The sequence below is a fragment of the Polyodon spathula genome, chromosome 7 (genome assembly GCF_017654505.1).
Source record: "Polyodon spathula isolate WHYD16114869_AA chromosome 7, ASM1765450v1, whole genome shotgun sequence".
NCBI classification, from domain to species: Eukaryota; Metazoa; Chordata; class Actinopteri; order Acipenseriformes; family Polyodontidae; genus Polyodon; species Polyodon spathula.
In genome coordinates, this window is record NC_054540.1 from 35,192,249 (window position 1) to 35,208,317 (window position 16,069).

The 16,069-nt window shown below is 40.2% G+C and overlaps 1 protein-coding gene across 1 annotated transcript in view; it reads left to right on the top strand.

Moving 5' to 3' along the window:
- The window catches only part of LOC121317841 (cat eye syndrome critical region protein 2), a 91,232-nt gene extending 80,865 nt beyond the window's left edge, over positions 1-10,367 (top strand). The window contains exons 13-19 of the mRNA XM_041253942.1: positions 1,214-1,340; positions 3,008-3,381; positions 3,825-3,950; positions 4,383-5,271; positions 5,516-6,965; positions 7,520-7,629; positions 8,387-10,367. Of these exons, the coding sequence (XP_041109876.1) occupies positions 1,214-1,340; positions 3,008-3,381; positions 3,825-3,950; positions 4,383-5,271; positions 5,516-6,965; positions 7,520-7,592 (3,039 nt within the window). The 3' untranslated portion in view covers positions 7,593-7,629; positions 8,387-10,367. The remainder of the gene's footprint in view (positions 1-1,213; positions 1,341-3,007; positions 3,382-3,824; positions 3,951-4,382; positions 5,272-5,515; positions 6,966-7,519; positions 7,630-8,386) is intronic.
- Positions 10,368-16,069: the final 5,702 nt, after the last annotated feature.

The following is a 16,069-nucleotide window of genomic DNA, read 5'->3' on the forward strand; positions in this document are numbered from 1 at the left end:
CAACATAAAACCAATGTCACCTTACAATAATTGATTATGAGTTTCAGTGTTTAAAAATAAAATATCAAACAGAACGAAATTTCATTGTACCATTTGAAATTCAGGAATATGAGAGAATTGGTCAGGGGTCTGAATACTTTTGCAAGCTCTGTGTGTGTGTGTGTGTGTGTGTGTGTGTATAATTTTATATATATATATATATATATATATATATATATATATATATATATATATATTTTTTTTTTTTTTTTTTTAAACGCTTGCATTTCACATAATTAATTCTTACTTATTTGGACCACACCAAATAAAAATAAACAAATAACATATTCCATACTGGTGTCACAGGAAATAAGTTAGCTGGGAAATAAGTTAGGGTTTTCCTTTTTGAGCCTTTCTACGCATGTGTGAATCTTAGAGCTTAAAGGCAAGGTTAAGCTGTCGACTTTCTCTGTCTGAACTTTAATTCAGAGCAGACTGTTATTGCTATCTTTCCAATGTGTCTAGTACATTGTTTTACTCTTAAATGTTGTAAGGATCTTTATTAAAAGCTACATTATATGTGGTAAAAATTGAAAACATGTTGTAGTAATATTAATAACATATTTTTCAGATTTAATAATAGGTTAACTTTAGGCTACGTATTTTACAAAGATTACATTTAATCGCTGGCTACTTTTAAAGGTTTTGTTCATACATGTACTTGCAATATATTTCCAAGTATTAGCAAAAGAGAAATTCATTATTTTGTATATGGGTTATAACATAAGCAGAAATAATTTCATTTGTTGTGTAATTTATTTTTATGTGCAATTATATTTGTGTTTAAAATGTAATAATAACAGTTTCTAATATGACATTATCTATTATTTAATAATAGGTTTAATTCCCAGTTTACAAAGATGTGGCAAACACTCACTGGTTGTCATTTTAAAATAATACAGCTAAAGAGACATACAGTATCAGAAACTATTATGCATTTGTCTTGCGGTTTATTTTGAGATATAATATCCCTCTCTCAGAATGTGTTTTTTTCCTGTTAACAGGTAGTAATTCTTGATTTTAGAGTATTGTGACATACATTGAGTGGCCAATTAGAATTACTTCTTTTGGTCCAGCATTATATTTTAACCAAAATGTAAAACCAAAAAGACACCTGAAGCTGCTTCCCTTAGTTTTCAAATTGCACTGTTCTTTTTTCCCACCTTTTATTTAGACTCCTATGGACCTGTCCACCATTGAAAAGAAGCTCAATGAAGGCTTGTATATCTCTAAGGAGGTGTTTGTGACGGATGTGAAGATCATGTTTGAAAACTGCCAGGAATACAACGGAGAAGACAGTGGTAAAGAACTGTACACGTTTCTGTTTTTTTTTTTAAATCTGCCAGTTTGTGGCACTATCACTGTTTGGTTCTGGTATAAGGAACAGTAAAAGGAAACCCATTCCAGTAACATTATTTGGGTCTTTATTAATGACTCTTGTAAAGCAGTGTGCTGTTGATTTGTCCGAGTAAAGGCTGCTACCCACCAGAACAGATGCAACAAGTGGAACTGTGCAGTGATGCGTCAAAATGAATAGAACCTATGTACTAATGCACGTGGTCCAGCAGGGTGAAGCATTATCTAAAACGACAGAGGAAACAATAATAATTGCAGTTGGAAAAAAATACCCAGAGCTTTATGACAAAGGGCATCACAATTATAAAGATATGCATTTGAAAGACAATATATGGAAGTCCATTTCGAAGGAACCGGATAAGCCTGGTGTATATGATTTATTTCCATATGTGTTGAAATACCATCAGAGAAGACGTTTATAATTTCCACATCTCATGTTGACGAATACGTACCAGTCGTGATCGTAGTTTTTAACAGTTTTCTAATCTGTCGTTTCTGGTGTGTGGCAGCCTTTAGTGTGAAAGCCTTTTACTAGCCTCTGTTTCCAATCATTCAGTTTAGTCCACTTGCATCAGAAATCATTTGTTTTCAGTGCTTCACAACAGTCCAAAATCACTAGAACTAAGGCAAAGTGCTGCAGTAATCCGTACAAAACCTGTTGTGGAAAATAGCGGCTTTGCAATTGACAAAAAAAAATTGATGTAGTAAAATACAAATTGATCAACGTAAATATTAGGAGTGTAATGTTTCATCACGTACCTATGAATACAGACTATTGATGTAGATTTTCTGAATGGAGTAAAATCATTTTAACCATACAAAACTACCAGGAGAACTAGTCTCAACCATACATTAACTTATTTACAGGCAATGTTGTAACAATTGGTTTAATTCCTCTTTTAATGGCCATATAAATATGGCCTTTAAACTTCCATAAAAAAAAAAAAAAAAAAAAAATTGTATTGAATTATTTTTGCACTCCAGTAAATTCATGTTCTTTCAATTGCCTACTATATACAGTAAGTTGTACGTATGCTATTTTGAAAACATTGTAAACCATACCTTCTAGGTAAGACTGAAATTCTGATCATGTCCCCATAGGCCTATTCACAAATGCATGTTTTTTTTGTATGTTTTTAATATGTCAAACAGCTTACCAGAAGGGTATTCTTTGGGTATGTTAAAGGTCAAAGGTTACCAGTTGCAGTTGGGCCTGTACAGTCTTAGTTAGGAACTGACAAAGGGGGACACATCAGTAAAGAGACCAGCTATATTTGAAACCATCACTGGCAATTCAAAGATAACTGAGATCCCAGGATTAACAATGATAAAATGAAAGTGATTTATCATTGTTAATCCTGGGATCTCAATCTCAATTGAGCATGTTTGGGATGAGCTTGAACAACATATTTGTCATCCTGATCCTCTGCCTACCTCTCTGCACCAGTGTGTGTGCAGTGTTGTTTTATTCTGTCTCACGTCTACAGTCCTAGAGATTGCTTTACTGGATGTTGGCATCCCTGCAAGCCCAGTTCTACACTGAGAATGCCCAAGATGTATATTAGTGTCTGTTTAGGACTGTGACTAACGGCATCACCTCTGTATCCTTCAGAGTACACGAAGATGGCGGAGGCCCTGGAGGGCTGCTTCAACAAGGCCCTGCTGAAGCATTTCCCCTTGGAGGAGGCGGACACGGACGAGGAGTTCAGGGTGCACTCAGAGGAGCGGGATAGGAAGGAGCGCCGGAGGAGCCGGTTGCAGCGCCAGGGGGGCCTGGAGACCCTCCCCAAGATGATGGACCAGGCCCTCCGCAGAAAGAAGACCCCCGGCAAACCCCAGAACCACCGCCTCACCCCTCCCCCTCCGCTCACTCCTGCCTGGATGAATGGACCAGCGAACAACCAGGGCTTCCCCCACACCCTGCCCTACCCCGGGGGCCTGTCTACAGTGCAGGCAGCCTCGCCCATGTACCAGCCGCCACACGCAGTAAGTGCCATGCATTTAGTTTAAGAGAAACTGCAGCTCTCGCTGCTTTTTACAGATTTATCTTCCTGTACTATTATTGTGTCTCTGTGTGTGTTTTTTGTTTTGTTATGATTTATTTTTTTTACATGCCTTCGATTTCACAATGCCCCCTATACTGGTGTTGTTCAACCAGACAGAAAATGTTCTAGTTAGGCTGCTGTTTTGGATGTAGACATTTGTTTCCCAGTAAAATGCTACAGATGTTCAGCCTCCATTGCTGTATGCTTTGTTTGACTGATTTTATAGTGGTTGCGTTGTTTCTCTCAACCACTTTTTTGACGCGACTGTGTTTGAATTGCAGTTTGAGCTGCTTCGTCTGAAGTTATCTACCAGTTGTTAAGAATGTAAAAGCTTGTAATAGTCAGATTTTATATTATTGATAATTCTCTCCCTTTCCCTCTCAGATGCAGAGACCCCCTGCCCCAGGAATGTTCGGGCCTCGTCTCGGTTTGGATCAGCGCTTCCCATTCCACCCGCAGAGACTGCCGGAGCCTGGGCACCAGCAACTACCTCAGCACTTTCCCATACAGGTAATCCAGACGAACAGCACCGTACAGGGAGGCATAACTACGACTTCTCAATATTGCTAACACTACAGAGGGTCTGTAGATATATAAATACATTTCCTGTATGGCATAAAATGACATAATAAAACTGCAAACCAACCCAAGTATTTATTAATACGTATCTCATACGTATTTATTAATACATATCTCAAATTATACCAAGAACAAGCCCTACTGGTAACGAGGTTTAACAAGTTGCCATGCCTGAGGGTTTATTGGGGCCGCTGGCATTTCAGACCAACAGTTAAACAATCTGAACAGTTTTTTTTTTTTTTAAATCTGTGTTTGCAAGTATGCTGTTGAGGTAATTGCTATGTTAATAAAGGGGTACTAATGCACATTTTAAAAAAAATGGTGCAAAATGAAGTAATCATGTAACGGTCTTGTTGCTTTCAGCCCTCTCCAGGAATGAATGAGCCGTGTGCACCCAGGCTAATGGGACCCGAATTCAAGCAGCAGCAGCAGCCTCCTTATGTTGGCCCAACCCACGGGCCCTCACTGGGCCCCCGTCCTACTGCACTGCAATCAGGGGGCCTGTGCACCCCTCCTCCAGAGGCCAGCATGTACCCCTCCCAGCAGTACCAGCCTGGCTACATCCCGCTCCGGCCTGAAGGCATGCTCAGACATCCTGGGGGAGTTGCTCCTTTCAACGCTGGCCCACCAGGCCCCATGTATGCCCGTTTCCGACACCCGAATGGCACCCAGTCGCCCATGTGGTCAGGAATGAACGGTGTGCCCCAAGAGAGACTGGCAGCTCCTGCGGGAGGAGGGGAGCCCAATCCTAGCGGTGCACCCCAAATTCAAATCCCGCCTCAACAACACTCCTTCAACACCATGATGGACCCCAGCGTGATCCGGCCACCGAAGCAGTGGCCAGACCAGCAGCCTGGCTACCTACCTCACAGCAACCAGCCTGGGGATTACTACAGACTTCCAGCTGGGGTCAGCCCTCAGGGACCCAACCCTCCGAGGATGCTGCCTCAGCCAGCTTCTTACCTGAGACCCCCCGCTCCGCCTCCTCCTCCTGCTCCTCAGGAGCACAGGGTGCACTTGGCCTCCATGCTGGACAGCCCCGAAATGATTGCCCTGCAGCAGCTGTCTGCTTCCTCCCGGCTCCTAGGGGGCCCCCCTCTACTACAGACCCCACAGCACCCAGGGACATTCCAACAGCCGCATCGGGGTCACCCATCCCAGCCGCAGGCTCAACCGCCTGAAATACAGCAACTGAAACCAGCTAGAAAGAGCCTGGTTGAGGCACCTGTCTCTGATGATGCATTCATGAAAGGTATTATAAATTCTGTATGAGATATCAACTAGTCCCATTAAGGGTTTGTCACAGATAGCATTCAGTACATAGAACATAAAACACTATTCTTAAGTTTAATATTAGTTCCTGCATGATTTATAATAACTAATGTACTCAAATTATAATAAGTTAATATGTCGCGTGTAGCTCCTAAAGTATGGGTGTTAGATATCTGCAATGTGTTAGTAGTTTTTATTTGTTTATCCTTTGTATTGTACTTTAGGAATACCACCAAGTGAGCCCAAGTTTGCTGACCCCATCCAGAACCCCAGTGCTGGTCCCGTTCCTATGGAAACAGACAGGAAGGCTCCCATCTGTCCTGAAGAACCCCCCCAAAGGCTGAACCCCCCTGCTCCTGAGAGGGGCAGTGAAGCCCAGAATAGCCTTCGAGAGCCAGTAGAGAACCAAGCAGGACAGCGGGATGGCATTGCCCAGGAGGGAAGAGAGACTGAAAAGAGAGAAAGCGAGGGAGCAGCAAACCAGCCAAACATGAATGAGAACAAAGCAGATCACACCAGAGACTCCACTGCTAAAACAGAGAAACTGGAACCTGCCTCTAGAAGCCAGAAGCATGCAACGGCCAACTGTGCCCCTAAACATCCTGGAAACGTAGGGATCACGTATCCTAACCGGGATGTCAAAGATCAAGGCTTGAATGTTCCAGCAGAGAGTCAAGTGATGGGCAACAGAGGACCAGGGTCTCAGAACTCTGCAGCTTTGCCCTACGGACATATCCAGGAGAATGTTTCCCAAGGCCAGTATAAGCTCAGCAGTCCCAGGCATGGCATGTATGGCATGCCAATGGGTCAGCCAATGCAGGTTCCCAATCGTCAGCCATTCCCTGGTCAGAGTGTCCCTCAGAATCTACCTCCTCAGCGTGGTCCAGCAGCCTATCCCCAGTTCCACCACCAGACAGCTGCCTACCCTTACCACATGGCTTCTCAGAACCAAGGCTCCCCCAACATGTTCCACCAGTACCGCCAGCCCCATTACTACCCACACCCCCAGGGCAGCAGTGGTGGCGGCTTCCCAGCTGAAGACTGGCAGGGACCTCCCTACCACCCTCGCAACCCCATTCCCCAAACAGCTTACATGCCTGCCCCCAACACAAACGGGAATGGGCGACTACGAGAGAGCAGCATCTCTCCACATGGCTCAGAGAGTTCAACAGGCAGCCTTGTCTCCCCGAACCTGATACCAGAAAGAACAAGAAGCAGCTCTGTGGAGAACAGGGATCTAGCAAGTCCCATGAAGCCAAGTGGTTTGGGAGACCAGCAGGACAGGCCAGATAGCCCCAAAGAGATCCTGGACCTGGACAGCCATAACGCAGCCGCCAGGAGACGTAGCGCCCAACTCCCTGCCCCCAGGTTCATGTACGACCCTCGCACAGTGCATCCTGGGATGGTTGGCAGTGGTGGTGGTCCTCCACGCATGATGGCACATCCGTCGTCGTCTTATGCCTCCCGCCCATTTACCCACAGTCCGTACACGGCACAGAGGCCACAACACTCTATGATGCACGCCATGCAGCACCCTGGCCATGTGGCCTTTCCCCAGGGGCAGCCCAGAATGCCTATGTACGGGCACTCGGATGAAAGAATGGGCCACTTCCAAGGCATGATGATTCAGCAAAGAGCAATGGGGCCAACGCAAGAGCAATACCTGCACTCTGGGTAAGAGAGAAATAATGCAACCTTGGCCATTCTATTCCAGTACTTTGCCTCAATTAGTACTTAGTTGAAATGGACTAACCAAGGTTGCCTCTCAACTGTACAAACACATGATTAAGACAGAAGAATAGACATTCCCTAGGATCTTATGTCAAGTTCTATGGAGACGACAGACCCTATAAACCAGTAGTACTCATTTGTTACTCCTCTTTAAATTCAATTCAGTCCAGGACCATGTCCTTAATTTAAAACAGAGCAGGCTAAAGGCTTCTAACCAGGTATCTGGAACCTGTGTAATTAACCTGGATTTGAATTGACAGAAAGATGATCACTGATATAAACATTTATAAATACTGTATTTTATTTTCTTAGTTATAAAAAGACATGAACCTATGCAATATATCACTTGCTGTAGAAGTTGGTATGTTTACACAGTTCTCTGTCAGCCTAGCTGTCTTTCTGTCCAGGTACAAATAGAAACTCAGTTAAGATGTATCTTTGTGTATGAAGGACTATGTCCTTGTGTGGTATAAATTATAACCCTTTTTGTGCTTCAGCAGACAATTGACTGCAAGTTCAGCAGTCATTCTCTCTGAAAACAGGAGCTCTACCAGCAAGCAAGGGGTCTGAGTGGAGCTGAGCAGACCTTCGAAGCATTACTGAGCTGGTGAGAAGGGCCACTGAACAATCTGTTGTTTGAAGCGACGGGCACACATCCGGTCTGCAGTGTAAATAGGGCTGTTTATTTCTGACTTTTTCTATTTGAGGGCTGCATGAAATACTGCAATAAATTACACACCTTCTAGGTTAACATTTATTTTGAGAAGGCTGGAGTTCTTAACTAAAAACATAATGAAACATGTTAGTGGAGACCTAAATCGATAACAAATAGGTAGGTAGAGGTGCAATATAAGAGAGTTGGAAAATATCTATCAAATCAGATGTACTCACTTATTCCTTTTATGTAACTATTTGTTTAAACACAATTGATGTAGTATTACAAATACAGTACTTTTACATTTTCTTCCGTTTTTACACCCATCTTATTGGCAAAAACGTTCTACTAAGAAAATAACCTTCACGTTTGCTAGAGTAAATTTGCATGGAAATTTTGTAGTTTTTCTATTTACCAAAGTATTTATCATAGTTTAATATGCTGCACTATAATTCTCTGTTCTTTACAATGCATACCTATGCTTTACCATGTTTTCTCCATGCTTTGTTACACTTTGCTATGTATTTACTGTGAGGAAGAGGCAGCTTCAACAGCAATAGACTAGATTACTACTACTCTGGTTCACTAACCAAATCATATATATATATATATATATATATATATATATATATATATATATATATATATATATATATATATATATATACACACACACACACATGCCTAACCCTTTTCTTCTACCCCACAGAGAGAAGGTGATGAAGAGGATATGGGCTTGAGTGCCTCGCTCTCCTACCGCCCAGCCTTGGCAGCTAAGTGTGGTCGGGTTAAAGCATTGTGTGACTTTTCACGTTCCAGTGTCCCCTCTTATACCAGAAGTTGTTTTTATTGTCAAAAGTATTAGTGTTAGGCTTTTTGAAACGGGGGTGGACTATTGGGAGGAAAAAACTAAAGGTTTGAAGTGCCTAAAATGGCAAATCTTACGACGAATGATACTAGTTCATTGTGCCAACTTACCATTTGCAGTTCAAGAATCATCTTTTAATGTGTTGAGTTCAGTGACAGACATGTCGTGAAGAATACATTTAATTAAGAAACCAGATATTACATACCTGTACCAAGTCGATTGTATGCAAGTGTCTACCTGCAATTCTTACTGATTTTACGTCTTTCTACGGCCCTAAATTAACACTGAGAAATGAAATAAAACAATGCATTAAAACAAGGTCCAGAAATAAGAAGCAAGTCAGCTAGCCCATCCAAGCCAAACCAGATCTCCCTGTCCATTTACAAAGCCGCTGTCTGATTTGGTTCTGTTTAGGTGTGAATTTCTTTTCCTGGCTGGGGAAAAGAAGAAGATTGTTACTACAACACTTTTGCAAATGTTAATCTCAGGTCTATTTAAAAAGGTACTTTTTTTAAACTGTAGAATTGTTCTTGTGGTTCAGAAACCAGTTAACAGAAAATTACAGTTGCCTTTTTTCTTCTTTTGAATGTACTTTGTAAATAGTAGCTAGATTGTGTAGCAATACTCTGTGAAATAAGCACTGTAATAAAATGTAAAAAATATATTTGTTTGTTTTGTTTGGATCATCCAGAATACCTGTCCGCAAAGAATTCTGAACCCTGTTTTAAAACTGGTGAACTAACCAGATATCAATTCCAGATCAGTACATTCATGGAAAACATGATCATTAATGAAAATGTATGAAAATGCTGTCTTGAGCTCTCAGATCTTTTGACAAAGCTGCGTCTTTCTACTGGCAGATGAAACATTGCATCCTGCTTTTCATCCCCCGAGGAGCTAGTGTCTTAATGACATTTTTTTCTTTTGTTTTCTACTGTTCCCTTATCTTATGATGTTAATCGTTCTGAGGGATTCTTACTGCAATTACTCTCATGCTTTTTGATAGCATTGTGTTAAAATGCTTTAGTTATGAGTTCTGGAGCTGATCTGCAGTTCCACTTGCCTCCCGTAGATGTATGAAATGTAGACCTGATCAACGAGGTATATTGCGAGAGATAACTAAAGGAATGTCTCTGTCTCTTCCATGTGATCTGTCCTATGTTATATACTTATATCTGCAGCAGGCAACTAGGAAGTGACAAGCAGCTCCCCAAACCTGACAAAGTGAACCTGACTGTGTTGGTAATTGCACGACCACTCTGAGTGATTGCAGACATCAAAAGGATAGTATAACCAAAAAATGGAAATTTGAAGCTACTTGCTTACTTAATTTCCTTATTAGTTTTGCCCTAAATTTGTGTAGCCCAATGAATGTAAACAAATTACTCTCTCTCTCTCTCTCTGTGTGTGTGTGGATTTTTACCAGTAGAAAGCCATGCCATATTTATATAAAGAATAAAGCATGACAGCTGTAAATTGTAAGGCTATCAACTCCTGTAGTTTTATACAGATGTAATGCTAAATGTAGGAGAAGGGACCTTGTTTGTTTGTTTTTCTTAACTGGATAGATAATTAGACAGGATTTTAAATAACTGGGATAGCTTTGGAACTAGTGTTTTGCTTTGGTACAGCATTACAGCATGGGGGTTCAACACTTGTAGTTGCTTAAAAGTGGTGTTTCATTATCCCCAAGTGTGTTGGCTTCATTTAATAATAGGATAATCAAAGTATTTGGAGGATTTGGTGGTTTATAAGAACAGTTTCAATGGATATAATTGGACGTTCTACTATGGCAGTGGATCAGACACAACCAACCCCCCCCCCCCCCCCCCCCCCCCCCAGCAGTTAGCAGGATTTGCTCAGGTGTAAAGCAGTTTTTTACGGGTATTTTTTTATTTCTATTTTTTTTTCCCATTGTTATTTACAAACTATTTTTGGTGGTGAACATTTTAACCCCAAATCCTGCACCTTTCCTTTTAAAAACAAACACAAATATTGCACAGTGCTTCCTCACTGTTTCATATGTTTGATTTATGAAAGCGGTTAATTGACCGATTTTCTCTTGTGTGAGATGGAACACTGTACTGGTAAATTTAAACTTTTGTTGTAAGTTGTACCTTTTTAATAGGAATTTTCACGCTCCCTTTTAGTCCAGCAGCTCCCTCTACAGTGGAAGTAGTGAAACTGCAGCGTAACACCCAGACCTCTAGGCTGCTTACAACTTCTATGGGTTTCTTGTTCTGAGTGCATTGATGATCTCATTTGTAGTTAATTGATGCTTTTGTATGTATTAAAATGCTTGGAGGACTACAATCTGGTGCAGCAAAGAACATTTTGGGTTTCTTCTGTTTTTGTGTTATTTAAGTAGGAGGTTCTGTTTTTTATATGTTTTGTATTGTGTAAACTACTGTACTATTTTTTGTCAAGGTTTTTCGTGTGTGTTATATATTAGTTGTGTGTGTAAGAATATACACTTTTAAAAATGAACTGTTTGCTATTGTACTGCAGACCTACACAGGCTTCTTTATCGTTATTCAGCAGTTTTTAGTATCTCTATGGCTGTATTTGTTTTGGCTGCTAAGTGATTGCTGTTGTCGCAGCTTGCGTTTAGACTTTTGCATTGTCTGTTGACCAGTTTTCTTTTTTCTTGTTTGTTTTTTTACTGTCATCTTAACTTGTTTGCAATTCTGATTGCAATGATTTAAATAGTTATTTTTTTCTGTGTAATGTGTTTTGACAATGAATTGTTGTTCCTATCCAGTTGCCTGCCAGAAATCTTTTGTAGGTTACATAAGTGAAAGTGTCTTTGTAATAGTAAAAGACTAGCCCCCGCCTTGTGCTCAGCAGTGTATTGCGATGAAAGAAAATGAAACTTGATCCAACATGGACGATCACCAGATGGCGCTGGCGCTTACTTCCATAGATACATGCTTTGGCTGCTATAGCCTGGATTCCATATCTCTGTGGCAGGCAACTAGAAATGATCCAGTGAAAGCACCTAACACAGACATAAAGACAAAAAAATAAGAAATGCTGTGTTTGAGAAATGAAAATAAGAATCACTCGGAATGATTGCAAACATCACAAGTATTGGGGCCGTACTAAAAAAATAAAAATAAAATAAGAATTGAAATTTTGAAATACCTTGCTAATTAAGTATCCAGTCTTGCTTCTTCATTCAAATCAGTTTTGTAAAGCCTGCACCTATTGATGGCAGCATTTAAACTCTACCTCAGAATTATGAATCACAATAATAAAAAATGTCAGTACATAAATCTTGCCTTAGCATTTTAGTCATTTTGTGACAAAGGGAGAGATTTTTTTTGTATTTTGTTTGTTTGGTTTGGACTGGGGGGGGGGGCACAATATAGTATTTATTGTAGTACTGTTTTCTGGTTGTAATAGGCCAAGGTTCCCCGAATGAGTGGGATTGGTGCCCTATTTAAATGTACTGACTGGTAAAATTGAATAAGTCTCGATCCCAAAACATTAGCTCCAATAAATGAGTGAATAAATTGCATATTTTGGCACAATGAACTAAACCAGACTTCTAGACACAGGAGTGAGCTGGGCTTTGCTGGAAACAGAGCAGAATTGTTACTCCAGTTTAAAATTTGTAGCAAAAAAAATTTCAGCATGTTGTGCTACAGCAGCTCCCTCTGTATAACAGATCTTGTTGTGTCGCTTGTAAATAAGTCTTTTTTTTTTATTGTCAGTGCTGGTAAGTGTAACTAAATGATCTTTATAGAACCTTGGTGGTTTAAGGTTTCTAAGTCCTCCTAGTCTTAACCAAATTTTAAGATCTTACAAAAACAGTTTCCACTTTTAGTTTGCACCAGCATGGGAAATTTATCAAACTTGACAGAAAAGTTGGAAATTTAATCAAAGTGTATGCCATCAATAGCCATCCATTACTATAGGTTACTGTGATGGGTAATGTATGCCATGAGGTCTTCCTTCTAAATTGAACAGCCCTTGGTATTTGTTTTAAAAAGCCTGTGTAGGATGACGGGCTGGACTGCCATCGTTTGAGAAATTATGCCGCCTGGTGTCACCTGTTTGCCACTACACCTTTTTCAAATAGAAAAAAAAAAAAAAAAAAAAAAAAAAAGGAAGAAAAAACGTGAGACTAAATAACCCTTTGATAAATACCGGAAAAAATAGAGTCCATGCCCCATCGTTCTTAATCATCCCAAACAAAAACATAATGTGAGACCATGACTTTTTTTATCTGCTGCCTTTGTCTGCACTAGTGGGGGAAAAAAAAAAAGTATTACACTCTGGTAAATAGACTGGAATAAATGTGAAACCTATTTATTGGCGTTTTATATTTTGTATGTTAGATTTTTTTTTTTTAATATAATTAATGTGACATCTGATTATTGGAATAACAGCTGACACTTACCTCAGTAGTACGGTACAAGAATTATTAGGGTTTTTTTTTGTTTGTTTTTTTCTTCATGTGAAGTTTACATAAGTTGATACCTAACTGACACAGATTATTTTCGAAATGAGCTGAACTATTTTCAATACTGTACATTCTTAGAATAAATGTTTTTTGAAAATGTTTCAATGTCTCTTGTTTTTTTAATACATTAAGTTTACTTCCAGCAGCCAACTTTTAGTTCCTCTTTCAATGTTCTAACTAACGGTTGGTATTTTTACTGTATATCCCTCCTCCCTGTGAGCTTTGTGGAAACCACAACCACCAGTTATACTGAAGAAGGCACCAGCCATATTCTTGAATTAGTTTCTTAAAAATGTATAGAATTTATAGAAGTGTAAGTTTATAGGTGATTTTTACTAGTATTTTCTAGAAGACACACATGGAGACAAAAAGCCAGGTGTGGCAAAACTACAAGTTACACAGTCTGTTTCAAAGGATGGAGAAATGACTGCTCTATCACAGACTCCCATTCCATATTCTGTTTAGGCACCAGCTCACTTTTTAAATGGTAATAAAATTCATTCATGTGGATTTTGACGTCAAGTTATCGAGACTGTATTCTCTCAACAGTAATGTAAGCTTGGTTGTCTTGTGGTTAAAGAGAAGGGCTTGATACCAGGAGATTCCCGGCTCAACCACTGACTTGCCGTGTGTGACCCTGAGCAAGTCATTTAAGGCCTGGACACACCAGCGCTCCACTTCGCCTTTTTTTTTTTTTTCGGACGTGCGGTAGACAGTGCCACACCAGCGAGTGGCTACCCAAGCGTCAGTTACCTTTCCCGGGTAAAAAAATGAAGTACTATACACCATTCCATTTAGTGTGAAAATCCCCTCCCTCTCCCACTGTAGCTTCTACTTAATAAAAAGAAAATATGGCTGTTTTGAGAGGACCTGGAAAGTGTGACATCAACAGAAGAGGAGATTCTTTTATTAGGCAGTTTGTCAAAAAAGAAAGATGATGGTGGGTTTTACATCAGAATTCATTTTAATCAGGATGCATTCATTTGTCTAAAAAAAATAAGTGTGAAGAACACGGATGTAAGGAATAGTTTACGTTGACAAACAACAAAGCAACACAGTGTATGAATCACAGAGGGATGCCTAATTCACAGTAGTGACCTTTTTATCAGCAATGACATGATAGCAATTTTTCAGTTTTAACATGTTTCAACTTCTCATTTCATAGAATTGCAGTACAGTACATTATTGACAGGGTTTAGTTTTAGCTGTGTTTATGGATTTTAGTTTTATGAACACAGGAGAAGGCCGATAACGGGATAAAGCCGCATTCAATTTCCTTAAATAATTACAGACCTATAAATAACTAGTGCTGGAACAAATATCCAAATATTTCAAACGAGTATTTGTTGACATGTATTCAGATACAAAAATCTGATGTTCGTATTCGCTACAAATGACAAAAATACCTTGCACTTTTACCGTCTCACCAGAAGCTGTGCAACAATTTCAAAAATGGCAAATGAAAAAGATCTCTGTGTGATATGTGAGATAAATATATAAAACACAGGAGCTTCTGAGCCTCTATTTAAAAGTTTTAGGCGGAAAAAAATAAGCAGATTATGCCTTCGCGCGCACAGTGATCTTTGTGGAAGTCCATATGATTCAAATGCATTGTGCTACTTTACAGCGAGTCTGAATCTCATGGGACAGAAAAAAAGGCAAGCATGTCATTCTGAAATGCCTCGCTTAAACAGTGCCCAAAGTGCTGAATGTTGTGTAGTGGTGTTTATATATATATATATATATATATATATATATATATATATATATATATATATATAGCGACTTTGTTTTGTGGAATGTAATAAACGCGAACCAAAACTGTTTTTTTAACCCTTCAAATAAAACAAACGTGGAAATGCCGTTGGCGTCTACGGCCACTGCTTAATGCAAAGAAACAACAATGGCAAGGAATGAAAAAAAGATGTCAACTTTGTGTACTATTTATTTTGGAAAATTAACAAAACAACATTTAACTTGAACTGCTATTTGGCATCCTTCGTAGTTAATTCACTGGGATGAAGCAAGTCCAACACAACGTGTTCTTTGCTCCTCGGATATTTTTCTATTTTACCGTGTTACATATTGTAACGTCATGCTGTAAAATAAAGGTACACACAGGGAACACACCCCCTACCCCTGTAGCTACGCTGTCTCTGCCTGTATTCTGAGCAATATAATGGCTTTTCGTACTTTCTGAAAACGAACAAATATTAGAACAAATATTTAAATTGAGCGAATATCTAAAAATTAAAATCTTGCGTTCGTCCCAGCATTATAGGAAATACATAAATCTGTGTTATAAAACAGTTTATTGTACAGGTGTTGTGAAATACCCTGCATCCCGTGGAATGTTTGCATTGCCCCTTCGGGTCTCTTCAGAACACCTACCTACTTGCTTTCTTTCACTTCACACGCAGCTAAGGAAGAGCCCTAGGGCCATGAGAGAGAACTTTAGTTTACCTACCGTAAATCCGGTTCCCTGAAAGAGAAGATGGACACCAAAATATTGTTATGGGATACACTCCTGCCTATTGGTAGGTGTCACTGAGCTCTTTCTATCAAAGCGATAGATCCTCTCCCCTCTGTGGTCCCCTTGGTCCCTCCTCCCGAGGGTATTTAACAATCACGCAGGGGAGATTCATTCTCTTTCGCAACGAAACCGTGATATCGACCGAAGCGACCTCACAGTTGGTGGCCATCTTCTCTTTCAGGGAACCAGGTTTAGGTTTGAACCAACATTCCCTTTCAATTCGAAGATGGCCACCAAAACACTGTTTTGGGAAATGTGTACCAGACCCGTCACGAGGGAGGAAATAACGGCAGCATATGATGGACGCAAAGTCCTGCCTGATCAAGGTCAGTGGTGGGAGCGTGCAACCTCGAGGACCCTAGTGCCCACAGAGAGCAATGAGGGATCTACCACATTCAGGCGGTAGAACCTGGAAAAAGTACGCGGGGTAGCCCAGGTAGCCGCATCACAAATCTCAGCCATGGAGGCACCTCGAAAGAGGGCCCATGACATAGCCACACCTCTCGTGGAATGTGCGGCTATC